This window comes from Polyodon spathula, chromosome 24 (assembly GCF_017654505.1).
Source record: "Polyodon spathula isolate WHYD16114869_AA chromosome 24, ASM1765450v1, whole genome shotgun sequence".
In the NCBI taxonomy this organism is placed as follows: Eukaryota; Metazoa; Chordata; class Actinopteri; order Acipenseriformes; family Polyodontidae; genus Polyodon; species Polyodon spathula.
In genome coordinates this window covers 14,523,449-14,548,074 of record NC_054557.1, presented here as the reverse complement: position 1 = coordinate 14,548,074, position 24,626 = coordinate 14,523,449, and the positions used below count along the sequence as shown (strand labels likewise).

General features: G+C 38.7%; 1 protein-coding gene across 3 annotated transcripts in view; it reads right to left on the bottom strand.

Moving 5' to 3' along the window:
* Window positions 1-24,626, bottom strand: part of iqch (IQ motif containing H) — a 33,760-nt gene that overhangs the window by 5,406 nt on the left and 3,728 nt on the right. For 2 of the 3 annotated variants that reach the window (XM_041226899.1, XM_041226897.1), the window contains exons 5-18: window positions 24,432-24,551; window positions 21,786-21,903; window positions 21,545-21,673; window positions 20,937-21,145; window positions 19,588-20,127; window positions 18,818-18,884; window positions 16,867-16,950; window positions 15,337-15,512; window positions 13,390-13,662; window positions 12,550-12,738; window positions 8,016-8,136; window positions 7,440-7,726; window positions 2,505-2,672; window positions 488-613 (exon numbers count right to left, since the gene is read on the bottom strand). In XM_041226899.1, the coding sequence (XP_041082833.1) occupies window positions 488-613; window positions 2,505-2,672; window positions 7,440-7,726; window positions 8,016-8,136; window positions 12,550-12,738; window positions 13,390-13,662; window positions 15,337-15,512; window positions 16,867-16,950; window positions 18,818-18,884; window positions 19,588-20,127; window positions 20,937-21,145; window positions 21,545-21,673; window positions 21,786-21,903; window positions 24,432-24,551 (2,607 nt within the window). The remainder of the gene's footprint in view (window positions 1-487; window positions 614-2,504; window positions 2,673-7,439; window positions 7,727-8,015; window positions 8,137-12,549; window positions 12,739-13,389; window positions 13,663-15,336; window positions 15,513-16,866; window positions 16,951-18,817; window positions 18,885-19,587; window positions 20,128-20,936; window positions 21,146-21,544; window positions 21,674-21,785; window positions 21,904-24,431; window positions 24,552-24,626) is intronic. The other variant, XM_041226898.1, reaches the window with a different exon arrangement.

The following is a 24,626-nucleotide window of genomic DNA, read 5'->3' as shown; positions in this document are numbered from 1 at the left end:
TGTGGGAAAAAACAAAACAAAACAGAAACTGGGGTCAGGCTGAGCATTTGCATCAATGTGCACAGCATTAGGTCAACTCAAATAGTTTCCCGAAAAAAAGTTTTTCATTTCACAGAACTCCATGTCGTACTGTTCCTAAACAAACCAGTAGCAATAACCTTAAAATGTTCCCATGATATCGTTAAAGGCTTCTTGTCTACAGAGTCTGGTAAGCGCAGTTAAATGACCTTTGTTAGTTAGCTCCTGTTTATAAGTATGACACAGATGTCTGGGGTGTCTGAAGCTATGGCGCACAGTGTCAGATATCGTGTTTATTTAATGAAATATTCATAAAACAAATAAAAGAACGCAGGACTGCACGTCTGAGCTTTTTAAATATACATCTGGCTCAATAATTGATCAGGTAAAGGTAGTTTTTGTTTATGCTGTGGTAGAATAGCTTACGACATCACACTGATGATCATGGAAATGTTCCCGTCTCTGTTACCTTGATATCAAACCCCACTCCTTGTGCCTTGCACATCTGAAAGAACACACTGTAGTGCACCATGGCCAGGTTGGTGTGTCTCAGCTGGGTGCTCATCACGGCATAGTGGCTTGTGACTGTTGGAGGCTGACAACGACAACACAAGCACCGTTACAGTTAGTGGTAGTCAAAAAAAAGAAGCATTTTTATAACCAAATGTTAGATTTTCCATGTGCAAGCAATCAGAAAACCAAAAACAGCCTGATATAGATATATTAATTCTCCAAACGTTCTATAAATAATTCCCCACTTAGATACATTTACAGGTGTTTTTTTTTTTTTTTCTCAATGGGGAGTTTTCAGATTTTTCGGTATTTTTAGTGGTAGTCCAATAAGTATATTATGCATGTGCTATTGTGGAAATTGATTAATCAAAGTCTTTACTACAACGTGCAATTCAAAAAGAAAAAAAAATAGATCAACATAGTAACAAACGACTCACAAAAATGGTTACATTGCAGAGGTCTCTATTAAGAATAAAACGCTTCCTATTATTAATATTCTTATTATTGCATTTAATGAAGTGCTGTAGATTTACAATAACAGAACAACATTACTTGAACAGTTTGTAATTTTGGTGACACATTTAAGCTGGCATACTTGAAATTCTTGCATAACAAAAAAAAAAAAAAAAAAAGTCTGGCTGAGATTTAATCATGTTTGTAATATTGATAGTTAATAACAGCCACTGCTAAAACATTAACTTTAAAAAAGAGGAGCCTGTGAAATCTGCTGTATTGAGCACGTGGCTGAAACGAAATGAATGTTTGATAAAATAATACAAGTAGCAGCTTAACAAGCGTAAACTCGAGTTTGCCACTAATAATGGAGTACTATTGTTTAAGGACTGGCCTCGGGTTGATGAGGTGCTTATTTCAGATACACAGTCTGCATACACATGCATAATGAATTGCTGTATGAATTATTAATGTGTTGATTATTTAGTCCCATCTATCAGAATGATAATGTATTCTGCATCCACTGGCCGATTGGGTTTATACATAATTACATAAGTAATAGTATTTAACAAAACAGATGGTTTTTTGTTAATTTTATTATTACACGGGATTCATTTTTGAAATATTAAGCGACATAGAAGGGTTGGTAAGATCAATATCATTTCTAAGACCAGAATATTCTAATTTGCAGTGCTTAGTATAGTAGACCTGTTGGAATTGAAGATTGACAAGATGTTTTGATCGTCATAACGATGAACTTTTCAAGACTGACCGATTTTTCGATCTATATTAATACAGTAGCTAACCCACAGCTGCATGTTATTTTAATGCAGTTTAAAAAGAAGGATTCTGTTTTCCCTGCTTAAGGTAAATGAGTGCTCAGCTCTCCTCTTAGCAACATGCCGTAGAGACTGTTGTAATGGCTGATCCAAGGCCAGCTCATTAAATTGTTTAGTTTAGAGGTTTTCTATTGGCAGTAAGCCAAACAATTTATTCTTTGAGACCATGGTTGCTTGTAAACAATATTTAAAGGAGCAGACATGTATGAATATGTTATACAGTATATGAGATTAATAGTCTCTTACAATCACATGAGCAACGTTTTCTTTCAATTCCACCTGGGGTCTCATATACACAAAGACTGGCAACCTTGCCAAGTCAGTACCAATTGAAGCCAGTTTTAAGCAGCCCAGTCATGCAAGCTGGGATAAGGCTGTATGCTTCAAGCCAGGAATGATTTTGGGCTGTGTTTTTTTTTTTTTTTTCATCTACCGAATGTAAAGTCCAGAGACAAAAATCAACAAAAACCCTGCAATATTAAAAAAGCCGTTCCTTAATACTTCATTGGTAGATTCATAACAAGCATTAATTATGCCATCCATATTTAACCTCGGCGACATACCAAGGAATATAACAGCTCTGTAATGACTTGTAATTAATTTGTGATTGTAATGAGAAACTGGGTTATGAAACATTCTTCATGGCTGAGGTAGCCTGAGCTGCAGTTAATGCACACGTACCGTCGCTGCCTCCTCTCGGAGCCGGCCAGGCTGTTTCACATCCCTGGCGGGCGGAGGGACTTCCAGCTGACTGGAGCGGCAGTCCAGCCTCCCCCTGGTCATCAGCAGCATCAGCTGGGTCATTGACAGCTGATCACTGTAGCACAAGTCCAGATCAGTGGCCCACACCTGGAGGATTGAACAAACATAAACACTGCACTGGAATGCAAATTCACACAGGCAGCGACTCTGGAATCTCACTGCACTGTGAGACTGCCCAAGCAGAAACATGCATGGCAGAATTAAGAAAATATATTATTAAGAATCAAACCTTTTTTTTAAATTTTAATTTAATTTGTAGCTTTTGTTTTTATTACAATAAAAGACTGTAAAAGGAATAATTTCATATTTATATTTTACTAATTTAAAACGCAGATGTTTAACACAATAGCGTTGGAATGGGAGACTATAAACGTGTTGAAAGCAAGTATACATTTCCTAAGTGATAATAATAGAAATGCCAGCTGGAGCAATGTTACATTGAGAAGATGGGATGACGTCTTATATATTTAACACACAGCATTTTATTAGTCTCATTCTGCAACCAAAAACACATCTACGAGAACAAAAGACTCCCTGTTTTGATTACTGTTAAGAGAGGTGTTTCACTATGGATCTGGTCCCTGCTTTTAAAATTGTACCTTTGTTTGTGTTTGAATCTGGAAGTATCCTCCGTGGATCTGCCCTAGTGCTTAGCACTCTAAAACAAACCTTGCGTTGAGTGACTTCAGATCTGAATGGTAAATGGCATCATTATAAGGATATTAAGGGGTCACTCTGTCAAGGCCTTATTCTAAAACAGGGCTAATTTCAGAATAATATTTTAATAGCATTGCCCTCTTTAAAGTAGGGAATAAATCACAATTGAAAGAGTTCTTAATAACTAACTGCCAGGTGGCTGCAGTGCCTTCCTGGGTTCCTATTTGTCAACTTAAACGCTCCTGCCATCAAATGTAAATCCTCCTCCTAGCGAGCGCCTGCTGACCTTTACTCCTCTCATTTGATGAGCGTTTAGCCGTATTTCTTCTGCTAAATTTCTGGATCTGTCACAGCTATTTACTGCAGTCATTTACAGCATGTCTGATTTGAAGAGTTTGTTTTTTGAGTCCCTGCTTTATTTGTGCTGCTAAGACTGACACCCTTGAGCTCCTATTATTATAGCACATTACATTAAGAGCTTTGATTTGCGTTGCGCTGGATTGCTCACTGTTAGCTGAGCTAAGCAGCACCTAAAGAGGAGATCCTTATTGTTTTACTTATGATTATCTAGATATATCTTGAAAGGCTTACTGATAGTATCCTCTAATGTAACAAAACGCATCCCTGAAAGTCCTGTAACAGAGATTATTTAAGGTTGTCTGCAGGTGGATTGCATTTCAATTTTCTTTATTGCATTTAAAAAGTATAACAATCCGATTAAAGTGTACAATTTGTGTTTTAAAAAAAAAAGCTAGCTTTGGTTTAAATTGAATAAGCTATAGTCACAATCTTCCAGATTTCCTAAGCTTTCGTTCCCGACTAAGACACACACAAATCTATACACACATACAATACATACATATACATATACTGTAGACTCTTGCATTGAAAGCTCACACAATGTAATAAACTACCATGAAATGGGACAAGATTCAAAATAGCACATCACTTTGTGGTGCCAAACTATGTGGGCTGGGGAATGTGTCACACTATGTGCATCCGTGCACATTACTGCTTCTGAATCAAGAAAGAAAAATAAACCATGTCAGTGAATAACAGCATAGGTGATAGATCCAATCATATTGTAATATCAAGTACTGTACACTGAAATAAACCAAATTGATTGCCAGCATGACCTAATGCTAATAGTAACTGTGCATCTAAATTGTAATTTTAACTTGTAATCAACTAAAATAAAAAATACAAAATCAGAGCCAAGCTGATTTATGAAGATATAGTGATCCTGTTTTCTCCATTCTAGTTAATCCCCATCACAGGCTGATGGACAGACTCCAGAGAGCCCTTTACAAATTCCGTAAGAATCAAACGGTCCCGCCTCATTGTCAGACACAACAAAGACTGCTGAAACACGACCCTGGATCGTACCTGTTTGCATTGTCTTCTTTTTCATTAAAAGCTACAATCCAGCAGCTGAGGCTCCATTACTCCACAATGTGCTGCAGGACTACAAGGGCAAACATATGCGACCTGCTTTACTCCTTAAAAAAAGACCGCTTTTAGCAACAGGTTTCAATGCAAATTGATGTTCAAATCCAGACTTGTTTGTACACAGATATGTCTGTGGCGTCTGCTTTGCCTTTAGATTTGGTTTGTAATATATATCTTTCTGCTAATGGCTCGTGGTTCTTTTTTAAAATGTTAATTCAGCATCATTTCAAAGGAGCTGAAACAGACTAGGATTATAAATAAGCAGTGCAATTACATATCGAATTGGTATTCAGATACTATACAAACATCCCTTTTATATTTTTGAACTGATAAAAGCTTCACAGGCTATTTCTTGGTGGGTATGTCACAGAGCAATATTTAAACCTTAAACTAAAAAAGACAAACAAAACAAAACAAAGTCTGAATGCTGTTCAGGATAACCACACCACAGCGCTGACCTGAAACCACCCTTCGAAAAAGAATCTATACATCATCAGCCAGGGCGGTGGAGACAAAGAGGAAACATGCAAGCCTACTGATCAGGAAACCATTTTAATTAGATCTCAGCATTACAGGCATGAATTCTAACTTTCTAAAGCAGATTAACAAACCCACGCAACAGATCACCAACTAAACAAAGAGCGTTCCAGCCAGGTTTCAATGAATCCCCAGAGTGAGTGACCTACAGCTCGTTTGCACTCACCTCGCTCTGCACTGTACCCAGCAACTGAGGCATGGAGCACAGCCAAGCTGAATATGGAAACTGAAAGGTGATTACATACAGAACCTTTCTGCTATTAATGCAAGCCAGCAAATAGAACAGAACTGGTTCTGATTCATGTCTATAACAAAATCTAAATCAATAAAGCACCATGGTGTTCCACATACTAGATTATAGCTCAAAAATAAGTTAAACATGCATTTTCAATGGTCTACTCATAAGTTCTATTCTGTTGGCGTGTATAAAACTACTATTATATACACTTAAGCTGATTTTGGCAAACTTTCTCCTGTGCTTATTACATTGTGTTTTACAACATGATTCATTCATCTTATAATGCTGCCCTCTAGTGGTAAATAATTTGAGCAAGCTTTTTATAACACTGAAGGCTACATGAAAAAATAATAATGTGAGGTTACAATACTGTTCTAGGTTACCGCAATTGTGACTGCAAAGGGAATTATTATTATTATTATTATTATTATTATTATTATTATTATTATTATTATTTATTATTATTATTATGTATGTTATATATAACAAGGGGTCATGTAATACAAATTACATTGTCTAATTGAAAAACTAAAAAACGTTTCTGTAAATGTTTTGTTTTTCTGCACATTTAATGAGCATGTAAGCTTTGTTTAAAATATATATGATACGTGTGCTATATATGAATGAATGTTAAATGGAATGTCCTTCAGCCCGGCTAAAGTGCTGCTACTGTTACCGCGTGTCTAAAAACAGTTTTCATCACAAAACACTGAGTTGCGTGTTGATTTCTCCTACATATGAACAAAGCTAAGATGTGCATTTGGCACAGAGTGTGTCAATGAAAACAATTGTGCACATGAACAGCCCCTTTGAGTCTGGCCAGTCATAGCCCCTTAGTTAGACACCCACAACTCAACTCTAACGGCTTGTTTAAGAAAAGGGGCACATATTCAGAGCGTTTATTACAGTATATTTCTTCATTATTTGGTTCTAGCTTGACTTGAGCAAACACTTTTGAACTGTGCCCCATTTTAAGCAGTGCAATGCAATTATATAATGTATGTAATGTGATGTACAGTTTCTATACAGGGTGCCATTTTAAACACTAACAGCATTCAGTATTTTGTGTTTCATTTCAAGAAACTATCACTTCATTCAATACAAGATGAAAAGATCTACAACATATATCCGGAGATAGCAGCTGGAATCCAGGTCTTGATGTTCTCAGAATCAGTTCTGACTTGCATTTCAACAGTTTCCTTAATAGCTGCCAATTCATTAATTCAATTGGTTTCTAGTGTTTATTGTCACTGGGGAGCCATCGTGTTCTACATATCTGCTCCTGAGAGGAAATCATGCAGGGACTTGGGGATGGTGTTTTCTTTGAATCAGACCTCACTAAGGAGAACATAATCACACTTTGCAATTATTTCATTGTATGCTTCATAGCAAAGACAGAGAGCACCACTGGAGCACTGCAGGAGACCCGCAACACATGCAGGAGCTATGAGCCATGGCTGGTAGAAAATCACATTTGTGGTTCACCTTGTTTCCAACTTAAATATCCACTACCAACCTAATGCAGACTTCAAGCAAAATGTAACAATGCAAAACGTGTATTGTTAAGTGTACTGTGACTGAGTTGTGACTGGCAAAGAGAATATATAGTATTTTTCAAGACATTTTGTGTCCGTAAAATTTTTTGAACATTTTCTGCATTTGCGTTTTAGTGAAGTTTATGTTTTAGTTACAGTTTTGAACACGCATTATTTAATTTTTTTACTTGGTATGCATTTAAAAAAATATTCATATCATAAAACAGAATGAATGAAAATAAAATTTTCCCTATTGCCCCCGTGTCAAAGGGCAACCCTTAAAATGAGGATTAGTTTATTGACACAATAAGATGTGGCAGTTTATTTGATAGCATCTCTGCATTATTTTCGCTTCTCTCTTGTTTACAGCCCCCGGGGGGGAGAGAAATCTTTATTACCCCGCTGATATATGAAGGGGCTCTCTGCTGTCCATCTCACCTGCTGCTCCATTGTGTGGGGATGGATAAAGGTCACGAGGTCGATGGAGAGGTAACCCATCACTCCGCGTGATTTACAGGCCGCTGTGATCCGCATGCACATGGAGTGGAGGATGTCAGGGTCGACCGAGGATTGGGGTACGGACGTGCCGCAGCATTCTAAGGGGGTGCCAGCATGGATCTGGTCTCCACACGACACCATTGACATCTTCCCATTGGGCTCGATCAGCATGTCCACTGTTAGCTTGGTAATGCTTTCTGAAGGCGGGCAGGCCTCCACTACACCACCTAGAATGGAGAAGGGCATGGGCAGGGAGTATAAAGAGGCCGCCCACACATCTGCAGTAACTGACAGAGAAGCCCATCTTTATATATATTGTTCTCAGTATTCTTTAAGAAAAACAAGTCTGGGGGAAAGCGTGGTACTGTAAATGGGTTGAGTAATGAAATGACCAGTCATCACAGTAAGTACACAAGATTCCTCTGCCCCCCCTCACCTTCTTTAATTGAAATTATTTTTTAATAATGCAAGGTTAATGCTGAGATGTTCTGTAGAGCTTGCTTACTGGTTACTTACCTTGACTGAGAAATGCTTCCAGGAACTTTTTCCAGGATGGGAATCTTTTCTTATTGACCAGCTTGCCATGCTGTGATAAATACTCTGGCAGCTCTTCCAAGATCTTCAGCAGAGCCGGCTCCTACCACATAAGAAAATGAATAAAAGAGTGTTTACACACACACACACACACACACACACAAAAAAGTGTGTCTTTTATTTTTATACTAGAAAGTTTTAAAAATATTACAAAATATTTCTGGGGTAGGTTTTGTAAATACTAACTAAACTACTGTACTATACCTCTTTGGAATAAGCAGGGAGACTTTTTTGGTGGAAGAAAAAATATATGGTAGCTAATGTTGGTTGGAATGATAGACTGCAGTTGCTTAGACTACCATACTCATCTTAGCTCTAACATACAAATACACACTGTGTAGATGGCCACTTTGAGATTGAACACTGCACCATTGTGACTGCACCACCTGTTCTGAATTCCCTGACCCTTTTGTGTTCAAGATGAACATGTGTGCAAATCAATCAATCAATCAGCCCTTCAATCAACCAATCAATGCAAAAACAGGTCCCCACTTAATTACAATTTTAATGGCTAAATTACAGTTTTTGCTCAATCCTTTAAGAACTGGTGTCAGCCCTGTTTGGGTGGGGGTGGTAGGTTCATCTAGGCTAACCTTTATCATTCTAGTGTTTAACTGCATCTAACTGCGTCCATGATAAATGCATGCACATGTGCAGAACATGTTTTGCATTTTTGCTCAGAAAGCTCGGTGTCTGTGCTCAAGAAAAGCTGATCACTGTTGGAATTCAAGTCATGGAATCACTATCACGTTATAAGATAATATTGCAGAGCCAAGGTCAAATACTATATGGTGATTCCACTTTTGATATACGCTATAAAGCAGACAATGATGCAAGACTGGTGTCTATCTTATGGAACAGTGGCCACATTACCCATATTGAGGCCTGGAGGACATCAAGAGAAGCATTGAACTCTACAGCAGCACTGCACAGCTCTCAGCTAACTCTGCTGAACCTACACATTTGTGTCAGCCCTGTTCTATTAGCTGCAGAATATCTAGCCTAGGTATCAATCAGCTAACTTCAATGCATTTACTAATATTGTACAGTATATAATTATGTTTTGGCACACACAACCTGGATAATCGGTTATTCTACTCCAGCATTTACCCCCTCATATACAAGGCTGTAACCAGGAGGGCTTGTAAGCAGGAGGTCCCCGGTTCAAATCCCAGCTCACTCACTGACTCACTGCGTGTCCCTGATCAAGTCACTTAATCTCCTTGTGCTCTGTCTTTCAAATGAGATGCTGTTGTAAGTGACTCTGCAGCTGATGCATAGTTCACACAACCTAGTCTCTGTAAAAGCTGAAAAGCATTTATTTGTCAAGGCATTTTATATCTGGACACTATTACAGAAAAATATATACAGCAAGGCTACTCAGTTTGTATTACCAACAATATAAATGCAGTTTTTTTTGTAAACCGCATTTATATAAATAACCCTGAAAACATGACCCTTATACACTACCACCTCCACACACACACACACACACACACACACACACACACACACACACACACACACACACACACACACACACACACACACTCCTGTTTGTTTTGCTTGTATGTGAAAATGATTTGTAACATCTTTGTTCCATCTGTTGATGCTATTAGGCACAATTTTCTCTTGTACCTAATGATCCACTGTGCCGGCGTGTGTGTGACAGGAACGGCAGTGGTTTGCGCTGCGTGCATTAAGTGAAGGAAGACAAGCAGCGCATGCCTCCCTGCCTGTGTTTATGTAGCATTATCTACTCACTGCTCTTTGAGAAGCCCTGGCCCTCATTATGCGGGCCTCAATTCAACACATAGGCCTGGGGGTCGCTTTGACTGCCTGCCTTTCACTGCAGCACTCAACATGGGCACATATGCCATCCTGCAGCACACAAGTACCAAATAGCCTCTTTTCTGGGCTGGCTAGAACAAGAGGCTTTCAAGAAATATTTTCCCCTCTGCGGTTTTACTGCTGTTGAGCAACTGTGCTTTTTTTAAGGCCACATGGGGCCCACATTCTTCTCTTTCAGCCTCCAGTAGCGCTCTTCACGCTGAGTCAAAATACAGTCAATAATTAAAACAATTTGCACACAGACTGCTGAATAGCAGGGGCACCTTTTGTACTGGGTAACAGTCTGGGGTTATCAAGCGCTCACTACACTAGTAAAGATGTGCTAGCAGCCCTCCATATTAAAACAAAACATCCAGATGGACTAATGAAGTCAGAAAAAAAAGGTATGGAAATATTGTTTAAAAAAATGTTGAATTTCTTATTCCTGAAAATCCTTAAACAAAACAGTGCAATCATGCATACGACAAATTCAACACAAAACAACATTTATGTAAAGTTAAATGTTAAGACTTGGGATTAAATAATTTCCATAACAAGCATTTCGCCCTTTAAAAAGTTTAAAATGAGACAGCACAAGACATAATATAAAATAAAAAACACACTTGACCCTTTTCTTATTAAGAATATTAGTTACACAATTATGCCCTTAAACATGCTTGCCATTGATTAAAAAATCCTAGATATAGAATAAAGTCTATGCAAAGTGCTGAATCCATATGGTCTGCAAGCCCTGAGGTCCTGGGCTCCTAACACTGCCTTGCTGCCGTTGTATCTAACATTTGCCTCTCTTAATGTCCCCAGATGGTGAAAACCCCATTTAAACCCCTCTGCCTGTGCTCCCAACAATGGGCCCTGGCACCATTTCAACCGTTTACTCCAGTAATTAACAGCACCAATACCACTACAATTACAGCCATAATCTTAACACAATAATGCTATGAATTAGTGAGAGCTAATAGCTGGAAGGTATAGTGGCTCCAGACTGCAAGATCTGCACATTTCACGTTCAAATAAAAGGTACAAACAGTGATCTTGCGGTACACAATGATTACCTTGTAATTAGTTTGCACAAAGCTCCCTATTTAATGGCAAAACACTGTAATTAACGCGAGACAGAAAATCAAAGGCTACTTTGTACGCATATGAGAAATTAACACGGCAGGCCTGAAGCTTTATGTACTGATTACAAGCATATTAAATCAATGGAAAGCTAACTGCTTGTGTGTATGGTTTCATTTTAGGAAGGGATAATGATGAGAGTATGAAAGGGATGTCCCTGTGCTTGCAAACACCATACAAATAAGGCAAGTGGCAACAGTTTAACATTGTGCATTGGAGAGCAAGTCATCAGCAGGGTCAAGCTATTGTCCCACGCTTATCTATTTCTAACTGTTTTGTAAAATATTGTCTGACAGACTTATCCACAAGAGCATTTCATTTTCTTTTTTCATTTCTCCTCGACCCCCAACCCCCCCCCCCCCCCCCCCCCCCCCCCCCGGGTGGGAACATGCTTGCTAATTTATATGCAGTACTAGTTATATTTCACCCAAGACATGCTTTCAAATCTTTAACTTGGTGCAACAGTATCTTTCAAAGCAATAAACAGACCACAAACTCTAGATAAAATACACAAAGATATGCAGTCTTTATTTCTACTCAGTAAAATACAGACATTATTCCAGCAGTTGTTTTATTTTATTGCAAGCAGTCCTCCACCATAAAACTTTACCGCTCCTGTTATGATAATCTTTGTCTTTTATATGCAATAGACAACTCTCTCAATCATGCATCCTAACACGAGTCCCCTTCATCCTTATCAAAACTCCAGCACAGGATCTGCACCATAGACTATGCAAATATTGCTATAAATATGAATTAAAATAATGTTGCACTTAGAGACATATTTTCATCTAAACAATTTCAGGAGAATAGAATCTTAGCCCGAAGGGAGCTGATATTTTTAATAACCTGTCACTGTATGTTTTGTGTGTGGACGCCTATGGTGATGTCACAATGCATTCACAATTGAAAGAATCATGTCTAGATAATACAAAGCTCACAAACAAATGTGGAGTGAGTCCCACTACTGCATTTTGCATTGACGGAGAATGATTTTCCCAGCTAGAACTCACTGATATGACTAAGAAGGAAATGCAATTCCCTTCAATACAATACTATTGGCAATTAATGATATGGCCGATGCAGCTCGATCACCAGTCCATTAAACTGTAAAAAGGCAGACAATGAATCAATATTTTAAAGTACTTTCTAACCCCACCTTGGAAAAAGGTGGCTTGCAATGCTGGTTTAAATCAACATATGTAAACAAGCTAGACAGACTTGAATTGTCATGTGTTGAAGCATACAGCAATACACAATCCGTGTGTTGGGTGTTATTGCTAAAGTATACAGCTCTGGTAAAGAAAGTGCTAAAAACCCTTGTCAGTACACAGTACTTTCTTTAGGTATAGTATCATTAAAAGAAATAGTTATTATATTCACACCTTTTCCCAAGAGCTTGACTCCACATCCCAAGGCTCAAGTTCAGATAACCCTTTATACAACCCTGTTCTGCTGCTCTACATAGAGATGCATTTAAACCCACCTGAGCCCATTTCTTCTTCCATTCTTCAGGCCCGTAGCGTCTATACTCTTTCAGAATCCAGCTGTAACACTTCATATGAGAAATTTCAAAGTGTGCCGTGCCTCTACCTCCAAATTCACTGTCCATTTTTAACAGCCAACGCCTGATATTGAGGTTGTCAATGATTAACTGGCTGACAACCTCGTGCATCTGTAATAAAGGAACAGCAACAACAACGTCCTCACTGTCAGCAGTTAACAGCAGTTAATGATTGGTATTTCATTATAGCTTTGCTCAATGTCATTTTCTTTTGTCTTCTAAAAAGTTTTATGACTGTATTGCATGCATCTTGATATCTAGTTGCTGCAGTGCTAGTTGGCATCCAGCAATGGGCAACAGTGTATACAATGTACCAGTTTTAAACTAAGTCCCTCAGTGAACCACGTTTATAAATCTGGTCACTTAGAATCAAAGTCTAGGTCCAGTATTGAAATGTTTGGAAGATACTGCCGGTAAACACTTCCACTGTAACAGTGAGGTAACACTGCCTCATGTGGCTGACAAGACAGAAATGAATATAAAGTACTGCGGTGTCACATAAAAAGATATTAAGTGAAACAGAAAATAAATTGCAGTTTGATGTCAAGGTAATTTAGGCAGTAGAGTGGGTTGTGAAACTGAGCGAGTACTGAACACCTTCTGTAGGCTTTGACTCCCTCAGAAACACAGCACTGCCTGGAACACTTCAGTGAAGGGCTGATTCAGGGAGCTGGAAGGGATCTTGTTCACCTACTTGGGCAGGCTTACAGTGCACAAGTGGAAAACAGAAACAGCACATTTAACCTGCACAACTTGACCTACCTGCTGTAAGTTGTAAATGTCACATTCTCCTGGTGGGATTGGCACTCCAGCGCTGGCAAATATTCTTTTATTCCCAGATTTGGTACTGTACAGATGGGCCACTTCAGGCTCTGACCCTAAGATTGGCACGTTGAGTATATCAGCAACTGCTAGATCATCTTTATGCAGGACACCTCCAACGACATAGGCATGTCTCCCTTTGATAAGGTTTTTAATACGCTTGATGGTCTGAGGACTGTATTTGAGCAGAGTGGATAGGCACATGTTATGGGTCTGTAAAAAAATTAAAAAGATACCATTATTTGTTGTCCCTTTCAATACCCAGGGCCTTATTTATTGCGGTGTACACAACAAATCCATTATTAATAGCCGGCGAGGTGGTGACCTATGCTGTAGTTTAGCAGTTTAAATTGATAAAAGCTGCTGGTGTGAGCCGGCACAATCTTTCACATCTTTAGCGTGTCGGAAATGGGCTCCTCGGGAATACAACTAATTACTTCACATCTGTATTTATTTGATCCACGCGGAATTATCCTTCTGTCACTAGCAAAAGAGGCTGGTAGCCTTGGATGACAGTGATTCATCTAAGTGACACTTCTGGCATAGTTTAACATTAAAGCATCTAGAAAATCAATAGGAAAAATGAAGAACAAAATCAGCTGCCGAACATCGGCTCTCAGGAAGTGCCACGCATAAAACACACTGCAATAAATAATGCAATTTCTCCAAGCTGAATCAGTAAGGATAGCTATCGCAATATTGACATACTGTAATGTTAATAAACCATTTAGCTTAAAGGAAAGCGTTCTGTTTTTGCTTTCACTGAAAATCTTTTAGCAGTAAGCAGTATAGAAATTGGGCAACACAAGTTGCCTGTTTACCCCCAAGCCTAATTTTAAATTAACTATATAAATATATATATATATATATATATATATATATATATATATATATATATATATTATATATATGACAAAAAGTTTTGCATTAGTAGTTCTCTTGTAACATGTACAGTATAGTATGCAAAAAAAAAAAGGAACTCAGAAAACATTTAAATGCAATTAAAATGAAAAAAAAAAACTATTTGTTTAGTTTAAATAAGCCTTTTAAGGTTATCTAAACTCTTACAAAAATATACACAAGCTTTAAATGCCTCAAAAAGCTAATCCGATTCTCATCACAATGGACTTGCAGTGGGTAATAATGATGCTAAGCCTGTTTGGGTTGAATTGTCTTAATCTTGTGTAAATTAACCAAATTGCCATTAGCAGGAGCTCTGTGCGGCCATGACCCCAGCGATGGTGGTCCTGAATTACTAGTATAGTACTTCTTTTCTCTTTACCATAGTTAAACAGCAAAGCAAAGGGATATACTTAAATGAGACTCAACAAACAAAGGAGAACAGCAACTTCTCAAGACACAGCAGCATCCAAACGCAAGCTGGATAACGGCGGGACTGAGATCACAGGCTACTATGACTGCAAATACTGGGCTGGGAAGTCAACCTTCCAGCAGGTTTGTGGATTTGGGCAACAAACCAGCAAACACACAAACTGATTATTTACAAGACTGACACCTTTCAGAACAGTAGCACAGAACAGCACCACAAATAGCAACTTCACCTGGACAAAACAAGAACAACACTCTATCTCGCAGCACTTAGAAAGCATAGTGGATTAGTGACCTCAGTCTGCTGTCTGGGGAGGTACAGAAAATTAAGAATTGGCATTCCCTTCCAGACAAACATTGAAATCCTCTATTAATATACAATCACCACACAAGCTGTGTTTAGTCGTAGCGCTGATTAAGACTTTAGCTGCATTAGTCTACCCGCTTGATGTTGTCGCTTATAGTTTCAAGTCCGAAATTTTCATTTAGTGTTTGAAGTGTATGGAGGAGATCCTTTTACAAATGATGCCTGCTTGTATGTGTCCCCTCGCTCCTCACCTGGAAGCTGTCCATGGCCTCTGGAGTGAGGATTTTGAACCTGTCCTGCATGTCGGCTGCGTCCTCCAGCAGCCCTGAATCCACCACTTTGTGCAGCCCCAGGAGGCGGGAGTAATACTGCTGCACCTCCACGCTCAGCTTCACAGGGCACACGTAGATCACATCCACGCTTGGATCTGAAACAGAGCACATGGCATTGGAAATGGCAGCCTACTTCACAGGGCCCTCACTTACCCCTTACTGGCATCGCCAACCATGCAGGATTGCATTTTATTACGGTCCTGCTTTCCTTCTAGCAACTTTCAAAAAGTACACACATTATGCTTATGGTGTGCACTGATTCAATGTCAACACTGGACCAAATAGCAAAAACATCAGTCACCTTTATTGCCGTTATTGCTGTGCTTTGTTAACTGGTACTTTTTTAAGGAGGTTGGTTCACTAAAAAGCTACAGCAGAAAGATGTTTCTGTTAGTGTTACACGTGTAAGTACTGTAACTGTGATTGTCCTTTATTAACATTTCCCATAGTAAAAGCCTGGCAACGTGTAATAAAGTATAGTGAAAGCATGGTAAAGCATAGGAAAGCACTGTCAAGAATAGCGAGATATAGTAAAGCATATTAATAAACATGGCAAGCCTGGATGAACCATGGGAAATGCATTGTATAACCACGGGTGTCCGCTACTGTTTAGAGCATATGTCTGGTCTTTTTCTTGAACAAAATGCTAAAATCTGTTTCTTTAAGTCAGTGATACAAGAACCTCTTTTGAGACTTGCTTTTTTTTAAAAGCATAAACTAATGACCTTGCAGTTTGGAAGTGGAAGTACCCTGCTTGTATTTACTGCCAGACACTGTTTAGGATATATTTCAGGCGAGGGACGGGGGACAGGGGACACGTTAAAATTAGTGTTGAAAATAACCTGTGGACATCTTATATATATATATATATATATATATATAATATATATATATATATATATATATATATATATATATATATATATATATATAATTGGAAGAAGAGGGCTTTCACACTAGCTGTCGTGTGCGTTTCTTCAAGAGGGGATTGGTAGCTATACATACAATAGGTAAAAGCAACACAAACAAATGGTACTGTTGATATTCAATACCCACAGCTCCGAATTAAAAGATATACAGCTGCTGTTTGTAATGTTTATTTCATTCTCTGAGTAGTAATATAAAGTACAATTACATTTCTATAAAAAGTGTACAACAGACATAAGGTACTCCATTAGAAAAGCTACCAGAATCAATAGGCAATCAATATTCAATCAGGGTTACTGTAACTTTAATTGGACTGAACAACAATCATGTTCAAACAGTGCTTCCCTTTCAAAGAAACATATTTACTTACTTCCTGCTATGTGTACAAAATAGTTACTAATTCAAATTGCTAAACTGAATATATATTTTATAGAACCCTTGCTAGCTTTTTATTAGTATTTTACTTCAGGCCAAAGCCTCTTATTTAAGGTATTATACAATGTTGATCTCAATGGCACCTACCTTGGATGTCACACAGTCTACCCATTTGAAGATTCTGCTGAATATCAAGATCATTCACACTGAACCGCAGAGGCTGGGAATACCCTGACGGCAAAACACACACACACAGACACACACATAAAAAATCTGTTGGCTGTTAGTTGTGTATTATTTACACAGGAAGAAAATGAGATCTGATCAGTCTAGTGTAATCAGGTTCATTTGGATCAATTATGTAGAATGCCAGAAGGCTCCATACTAATAGTTGTTTTGTTTTTTTCCAATAGCACTTTAAAATAATGTCCTCAGAGCTGTATTCCTTCTAGTGAAATAGCTGCTGTGTTATTACTGCCGTGCACAACCGGACATTTCACACTTTTCAAATGTTATTCCAAAGAAATGACACTTGAAGGCTTAAGAGTTATGGTTATTATTTTAAAGTTATATTATTTCATTATCTAAACTGTGGCCGCCCTTTAACATGATAAAGTCTGCAGCTGTCAATGCAGGCAACTAAACAAGAGGGTGATGCAAAACTTTTGGCCATCGCTGTACAGGAGAATGAAGCTGACTCACTAATATCTTTCAAAAAAATGTTTCCTAAGAAGAAAACCATTGACATTTGCTAACTGTGTCAGTTAACACAGTCCCTGTGTGGTGTTGTTAGTATAATTCATAACCCTCAGTTGCCTAACATTGTTTAGTTGCCCGCATTGTAAGTAATGCTTTTTGTACGTACTGCAGAGGGTCTAGACTTGTTAAATATGTCATTGACGAAGCCGGATTCAGTTGGCAAGCAAAGTTAAAAACAGACTGCTGATCCCTTCCTTTATTTGTGATAGAGTAACCAAACACGGCACTTTTACTCAATTGTTTGTTTTGTTGTTACAGTAAAACAATATTTTTTTACACATTTTTCACCAATGGATCTATTAAAATGGCGTGTTTTTACAAAAATACACCAAAAAGACTAACATGCGCTGTTGGGGCAGAGGGTGATCCTTTGATTTGACAGCTACAGACTTTATCATCGCTGGAGAACTAAAACAGGGTTCATGGTTTTAAACGTCTACAAATCATTATTCTGAAAATACATCAATCAGAAAAAAAAATGCTACTGAGATTCATCAATGACTCTATGATAATAAAAAATAAGCTGTCAAAGTTGAATTAAGTCTGACTGCATCAAACAGCGGTGCTGTGGGGAGTCTCTATTTGATCATGACTGAAAAGTCACGTCAGTTTCTGCCCTTTATACTCTAGTGTAGTTCAGAAATAATTCTGTGTCATTTCAGAAGCTCGCCATGTTGAGCTGCTACTGCTTACAATTCATAAACGTAATACAATAATTAAATTACTGCTAATTAGCATGAAAGTGTCAATTATTTAAGCACAAAAAAACACCACTATACATTCAACTTCTTAATTATTCCTGTTCACACAGCATTTCCTTTCGCTCAGGCGCCTTAAGTGCAAATAAAGCATCCCATCTGCTTGTAATTAGAATTAAATAATATCAGACAATGTAGCTTATCATTTTGACTGCACGTTTGATTAAAACCAGCATACAACCCACAGCCATATCCCCCTGCTTAATGCTGTAACAGCACTATAGATGCCTGAGCCCTGGCGTTCTCAAATCATTAAGGGAGATCGAAAACATTATCGGTTTATTTCAAGTTAAAACAAAAACTTTTTAGTTAATTTCATGTAAATGAAAGTGAATTACAGCAAATAACCACTCCTTCTGATAAGCGGGCCCATGTAATGACTTTTATTTGCTTAATCTCCAAATTAAATGGTGTTTCAGGCGAAGGCCCCTCTGTATTATTAATCTCATCATCTAAAGAACATTCTCCTGCCGAGACCAATTTGAATAAGACAAGGGGCCCTTTCTGAACTCAGTAAACGAGCTGTAATGTGGTGGGTAATAGAGGTTGCTGATGGATCTGCAAGCAGAGAGGACAGATACCTAATGATGGTATGTGGATAATAGTCCTCCTGGAAGTCCTGATGTGACTCCAGTTGGCTGCCAGATGCTAGAAATCAAGACAAACATTGATCAGTGACAGGATCGGAGATAGATTCATCAAGTCAACAAAAAAAAAAAAAAAAAAAAATCAGCTTGCCTTTACTTGCTTTAACAGGAGCAAACCAGGCATAAATTATATTAATTAATTTAATTACATACTTAGAACATCTTTCCCAATTAATTCAATTAGGCGGCTACATGATGCTACTGGCAGGGGAAGATTAGAGGCTGCTTGCTTAATTAACAGAATATGAATGTTTAAAGTGCAAAAAAAAGAGTGAAAGCAAACATAAATGAAATTGTGAGCACTAATTAAAAGGCTGCCTGCGTAAATAAAGATGTTATCACCAAATGTTGACAGTGCCTTAGACAAGAGAAAGAGGGAGATTTTTTGAACAAATTGGAAATGCCAGAAGGTATATAAACAGAGAGAGAGTGAGAGAGAGAGACAAGCAGAGAGAGCTCAAAGGTAGGAATGTTTGAAATTGATTTTCTGACAGATGTAGAAAACACTAAATGTTGAGGCCATTCTTTGAGGGAAAATCTGTGACAGGTTTCTTCCGTAGCCACAGAGGCTGAATCTCTGATGAGGAATGAAATATGACACTCGGACAAGTGCAGAGACATGGGCAGGCACAGCTTTGTGGAAGCACTGAGGCAGAGATGCTTGAGAAGGAAGCGCTGGCATAGCAGCTGGTGACTCTGCACACCTTGGCCCTGCTGCGGAAATTCTCCAGGTGTCTCTGATGCGATCCCTTCAGGGCCTTCTTCATCCGCACCATCTGAGCGTGCAGGAGCCAAGAGATTGCAATCGCACCTGCTGCCCACTTCTGCCGCCGGTACTCGAGGTAGGCTGCTCTTACACGATGCCGCCGCCAGGAGGACTGGATCTTTACCGCTGCCATCCCCACTCCACCCACCCCCTTGTACCGCTGGCCAGGTCGATTCATGAGCTCCCACACATCTACGTAGTTCTCCAGCACAGACACCAAGTACTCTGGAGCGGGCGGGATGTCCAGCTCCGAGCCCATCGCCAGCTCTGCCAACCTCTGGCCATGCACAATCGCCACAGGCACAGCATACTCCTTCAGGAGCTCTGTGAGGCTTTCCAAGAGCGAGAGGATCCCCCCCCAGGACAGGCAATAATGCTGCTTGAAAGCCAACAAGTCTGGAGCCCTGTAGTCTATCAGACCATTGCAAAGAGTGAAGCAATAATCTGGACCATGAAGGGATGGCGTCACAGGCGGGGGCTGTGAAAAGAAAGACAGAAAGCACTCCCATCTTAGATAACCAGCAATTACTATGTATTTCAGAAGAGCAATAATCCATATGAACTATCAAATCATCATTTACCGCATGACTGTGCAGATTTATTGATTTCATAATGCACGCATAAAAAGTCATATAAGCTCTGCACTTAAACAAAATATCATTACTAGGAAAGAAGCACCTTGGGGGTCATTGAAGCTTTTCAGTCTTTTCATAAAGTGTGCATGAATTACTTTAGCAAATGAAAAAAAAAATTTAAAAGTCTTAACCTGTTCACGTCTATTGAACATATTTGTACAAACACAAATCTCTTCTACTATGCATTTCACCACTACTCTTACAAGGACTAGCAGCTGAAGACCACATTGGAAAGGGGCAGGACTTGCAATGAGTAGTAACAGTTGCATGGGTCAAGGTCACTATTATAAACTGCAGGGCGCCATTGATTTTTAATCAAGCACAATTTAAAAAGCAGGAACAGAAATTCAGATATTGAGGGACAGAAAGAGATCAGTGCACGTGCCTAAGCACTCTGACCTTTAACCTCTGGAGCTCCTTTGTTTTGAGTACCAATGCGTCTCAGACATGCAACTGACCAAAAGCCACTTTCCATGATCTACAGTAACGGTGGAAAGTCCTGTGTCAAAAGACCTCAGATTTTATGTACAATGATTGATATCAGTCTAGCACTAATAGTAGTTTAAAAAAACACCCCCTAAATTAGACATTAAATGCACACTGTGACTGTGTGTCAAACAGTGCTGTACAGTGTGCATGTCTGTATAATTACCTGAGGATTGTACTGTACCAGTTCGGTGTTTGGCTGTATTGGGAGTCTCCTGTGTTTACTAGCTGATTTCTTGGAGACGATTGAAGGTGGTGGTGCATGAATTCCTTTTTGAGCGAGTTGTGTAGATATCAGTATAGGATCTATGCCGTTTGGTTCTGCACTAGAGGACAAATACAGATGAACTCCTGCGAGGTTACTAGAAAAACCACCTAGAAAAAAAAAATGTGACTGAATAGAAATTGTGCAGTCAGGCTGTGTGCTGGCTCTTGAAAAATACAGAAAAAAACAAGAGGTTATGATTCCTGTTTTAAATCTATATTCAGGACACTGTAGTATCAACAGTATACAACACTGGAAAAGCATGGTAAAACATAGGTCAGCATTGCAAAGAATAGCAAAGTATGGTGAAGCATGTTAATAAACATGGCAAACCAAGGTTAACTATGGGAAATGCATAGGATAGCTACAGGAAAACCATGGTAAAACTCCAAAAACACAGTGCAAAACTACCTTGGTATATAAGGGATGAGCACTGGGAAAGTGGAGCTCCTATGCAAATGTACCACAGTCTAGTTCTGTTAGGGTACTGTTGTACGTTGCTCCCTTACCTGTGGGTGCAGTGGTGTGCTTCTCATCCCGGCTATGGAGAGGCATGGTTCTGGGTCTCACTGGAGGAGGCACGATGCTGATATGTGCAGCTGAAGGGACCAGCCCTCGCTCAAGGAGGCTCGCTATACCTACACAAGAATCAAGATATCAACTGAAACCTTCTGTTTCATCAACACCGCTGTTTTTACATTCTATAACTTATTCCCAATAGTATAAATTTGTACATTTTTATCTTCTGACCTTTTTTCCCTTCATTCTTAGGCACAGAGGAGACCAGGTAAGGATTGTTGCGATAAGCTGCAGGCACCACTGAAAGATTACCCACTGTGGGACCACGGCTGATCTTCTGAAGCTGTGCCTAGAGAAATTATAGTTTAGCATTGTAAACGAGAGACAGCAGTCTGTCTGACAGCGTGCATCGAAATGTAGTTCTGGGATGTTTTTTTAATCCAATGGAGAGTCAGCCTGTTTCATTATCGTCTAACTGATCATATAAAAAACACATTCCTAATGCAGGCATGTACTTAAACAATTTATACTGGATTTAGCTGGAATAGCTGTGTAATGCATGACCTTGCTTAAATGTATATTCAGCTTTTCATATATATATATATATATATATATATATATATATATATATATATATATATATATATTTTTTTTTTTTTTTTTAATTCGTGGAAAACTAAATGCCTTTAATAAAATACAAATCCATTATCATATATAATATGATTAAAGTGCTGGGCTGCGCTATCCTGAAATAAAAATCATCTCAACCTAATAGCTCACTAAAATCGAGAGTGATTAGTTCTGTTTCACAAAGTAAAATTCATCATCAAGCTTTTAAAAGGCGTACGAAGAACCCTCTCCATTAATCAGTACAGTGACAGCTTGTGGATGTCACTAAATATGGCACTTTTGCAGTTAACAACTAACAGATTTGCAATATTCATAAAAAAAACAAAAAAACATGGAACTAAAATGCAGCAGTTAATGACATTGTAAACTGGCCAATAAGCTCCATCCCTAAAGCTATCAATCAAAAGTTGGCAGTGTTTTTGTCAGCAGTTGGTGGAGGCTACATTCTGTCCATTCAATCTCACATCTACAAATGTTTGTAAGAATTCCAGCAATATTCACACACTATTCACACAATATCATATAAAAAGTATTTGTCTTTACTGCATACTAGGCGCATCTTTGCAGTGTACTTTAGTTATTATCTTGCATGTTTTAATTGAATTTAATGTATTTATCAGTGTACAGTAGCAACTTCTCATTCTATGTTGCAATTCACAAACAATGTCTTGTAGAAAAACACAAAGATATTAACCTATGCCTGCAAACAATTTATGCAAACCTTTTTGTTAGCGGACTGTGTACTATTTTGCATCAGTTTTAATGTTGCAACACAAAGTGCCAACATGTGAAAAAACAAACAGGAAACAATGTTGAGCAATTTACAACTAACACAGGAGGGAACAAATGACGGCATACCCGATACCCTACAGAAAATACTTCAGAATAAAACATGTGTATTCACAGGCAGCCTCATATGGTTTGCTGAGTCCAGTCCAGTACATTAGCAAACTACTGTTAAAAACTGCTAACGTCCGTCTGAATTGAATAAGGAACACTGCAATTTGAAACTTGGAAATTACAAGCGTTGGCTTGCTGCAGTTTTTGCTAATTTTACAACACTAGCAGGATGTGCCACAGCAGGTGTGCAAAGAATAAACACACAACTTTTGCAATCTTACATCTGTTTTTGGAAGGACGATAAAAAAAAAAAATCTAAATCCTGCAAAAATGCACAGAAGGAAGTGCAGGAGATGTGCGTTGGCTCAGACTGAGGTATATTTCACTTGCAGGCAAAGGGCCAGCCTGCGCCAGTTGGGAAAGTGTGGACCCATCTTATTGGAATTCAGAGCCCGCTTCTACTACTGTCCAGAGACAGCTGTAAACCAGCAGCCCATAGCAGAACAATCAGGTGTTGGGCTTCTTCAAAGAATGCTGATATGTAGAAATGTGTAGCTACTTTGGCCGAACAGCCTGCTCGTACTGCACCCCTGCCTAGCAGAATGACAGACACTCGCTTATTCCAGATGACATGTACTGGATAAAGAGAGAAAAAAAAATCTTAAAAGAAACGGTGACCTTTTGAAAGATTAATTTGTTTACCAACAAATGTTCTCTCTGTCATCGGAGATTGGGCTGACCTTCACATTCCCATTTCTAGGATGAGAGGATGCTGACTGTAGTCATCTGTTAACTTAAACTTCAGCTCGGCAATCATTTTCTATTTCTTTTTTCATGGCAGTGATGGTGTATTAATTTGCTAAGTTTCAGGTAATGGATGAAGGAGGAATCTTGGAACTTGCTGCGGTGCAATGGCTGTCTGTCTCGATTACTGTGATAATCCCTAATCAAATTCTCCATGTAAGACAAGCACAAATGGAAAGAACAAGATGCCAATATACTGTGTGTTGATATAAATATTACAGCAAGCTAGACCCAGGGGATTGTCTCAGCTTGTTTGGCACAGCATAGCCTGTAGAGACTGGACCAATAAACTTTAAAAACGGCAGGTTAGATTTCCACAGATTTATCTGAAATAGCAAACTTTAATGGACAGAACTAAAAGATCTATGGGAGAATGATTTGTATGCATTTGTGCTTTTGAGAAATATAAACAGGGGATAATAGTTTTATTCCAACTTTGTAAAGGAGCTGTTTGTAGCTCATATGGCTTTTTCCTGTGAATACCATTTTATATGATTTTTAAATACATATTTTGGCTGCTCATTGCCAAGACACGAACGAACTGCAGTGCACACACAATGCACAGCATTTGAGCAGTACTGGCCAGACCCCCTTGACACTCACTGGTTCTTCTTTTCTCCTGTTTAAATGTGGCATCTGTACCCCATATTTCTCACTCAGAAGAGCTCTGTTGCTTGGGTTCGAAGCATCATACATTATCTTCATGTTTCTTGCATGCTTGTGCTGTGATAAGGGAAAGCAGTGCTGTATGAATCTGTTCAGCAGTGTGTCATTAACAATAGAAACCCTTAACTTTTA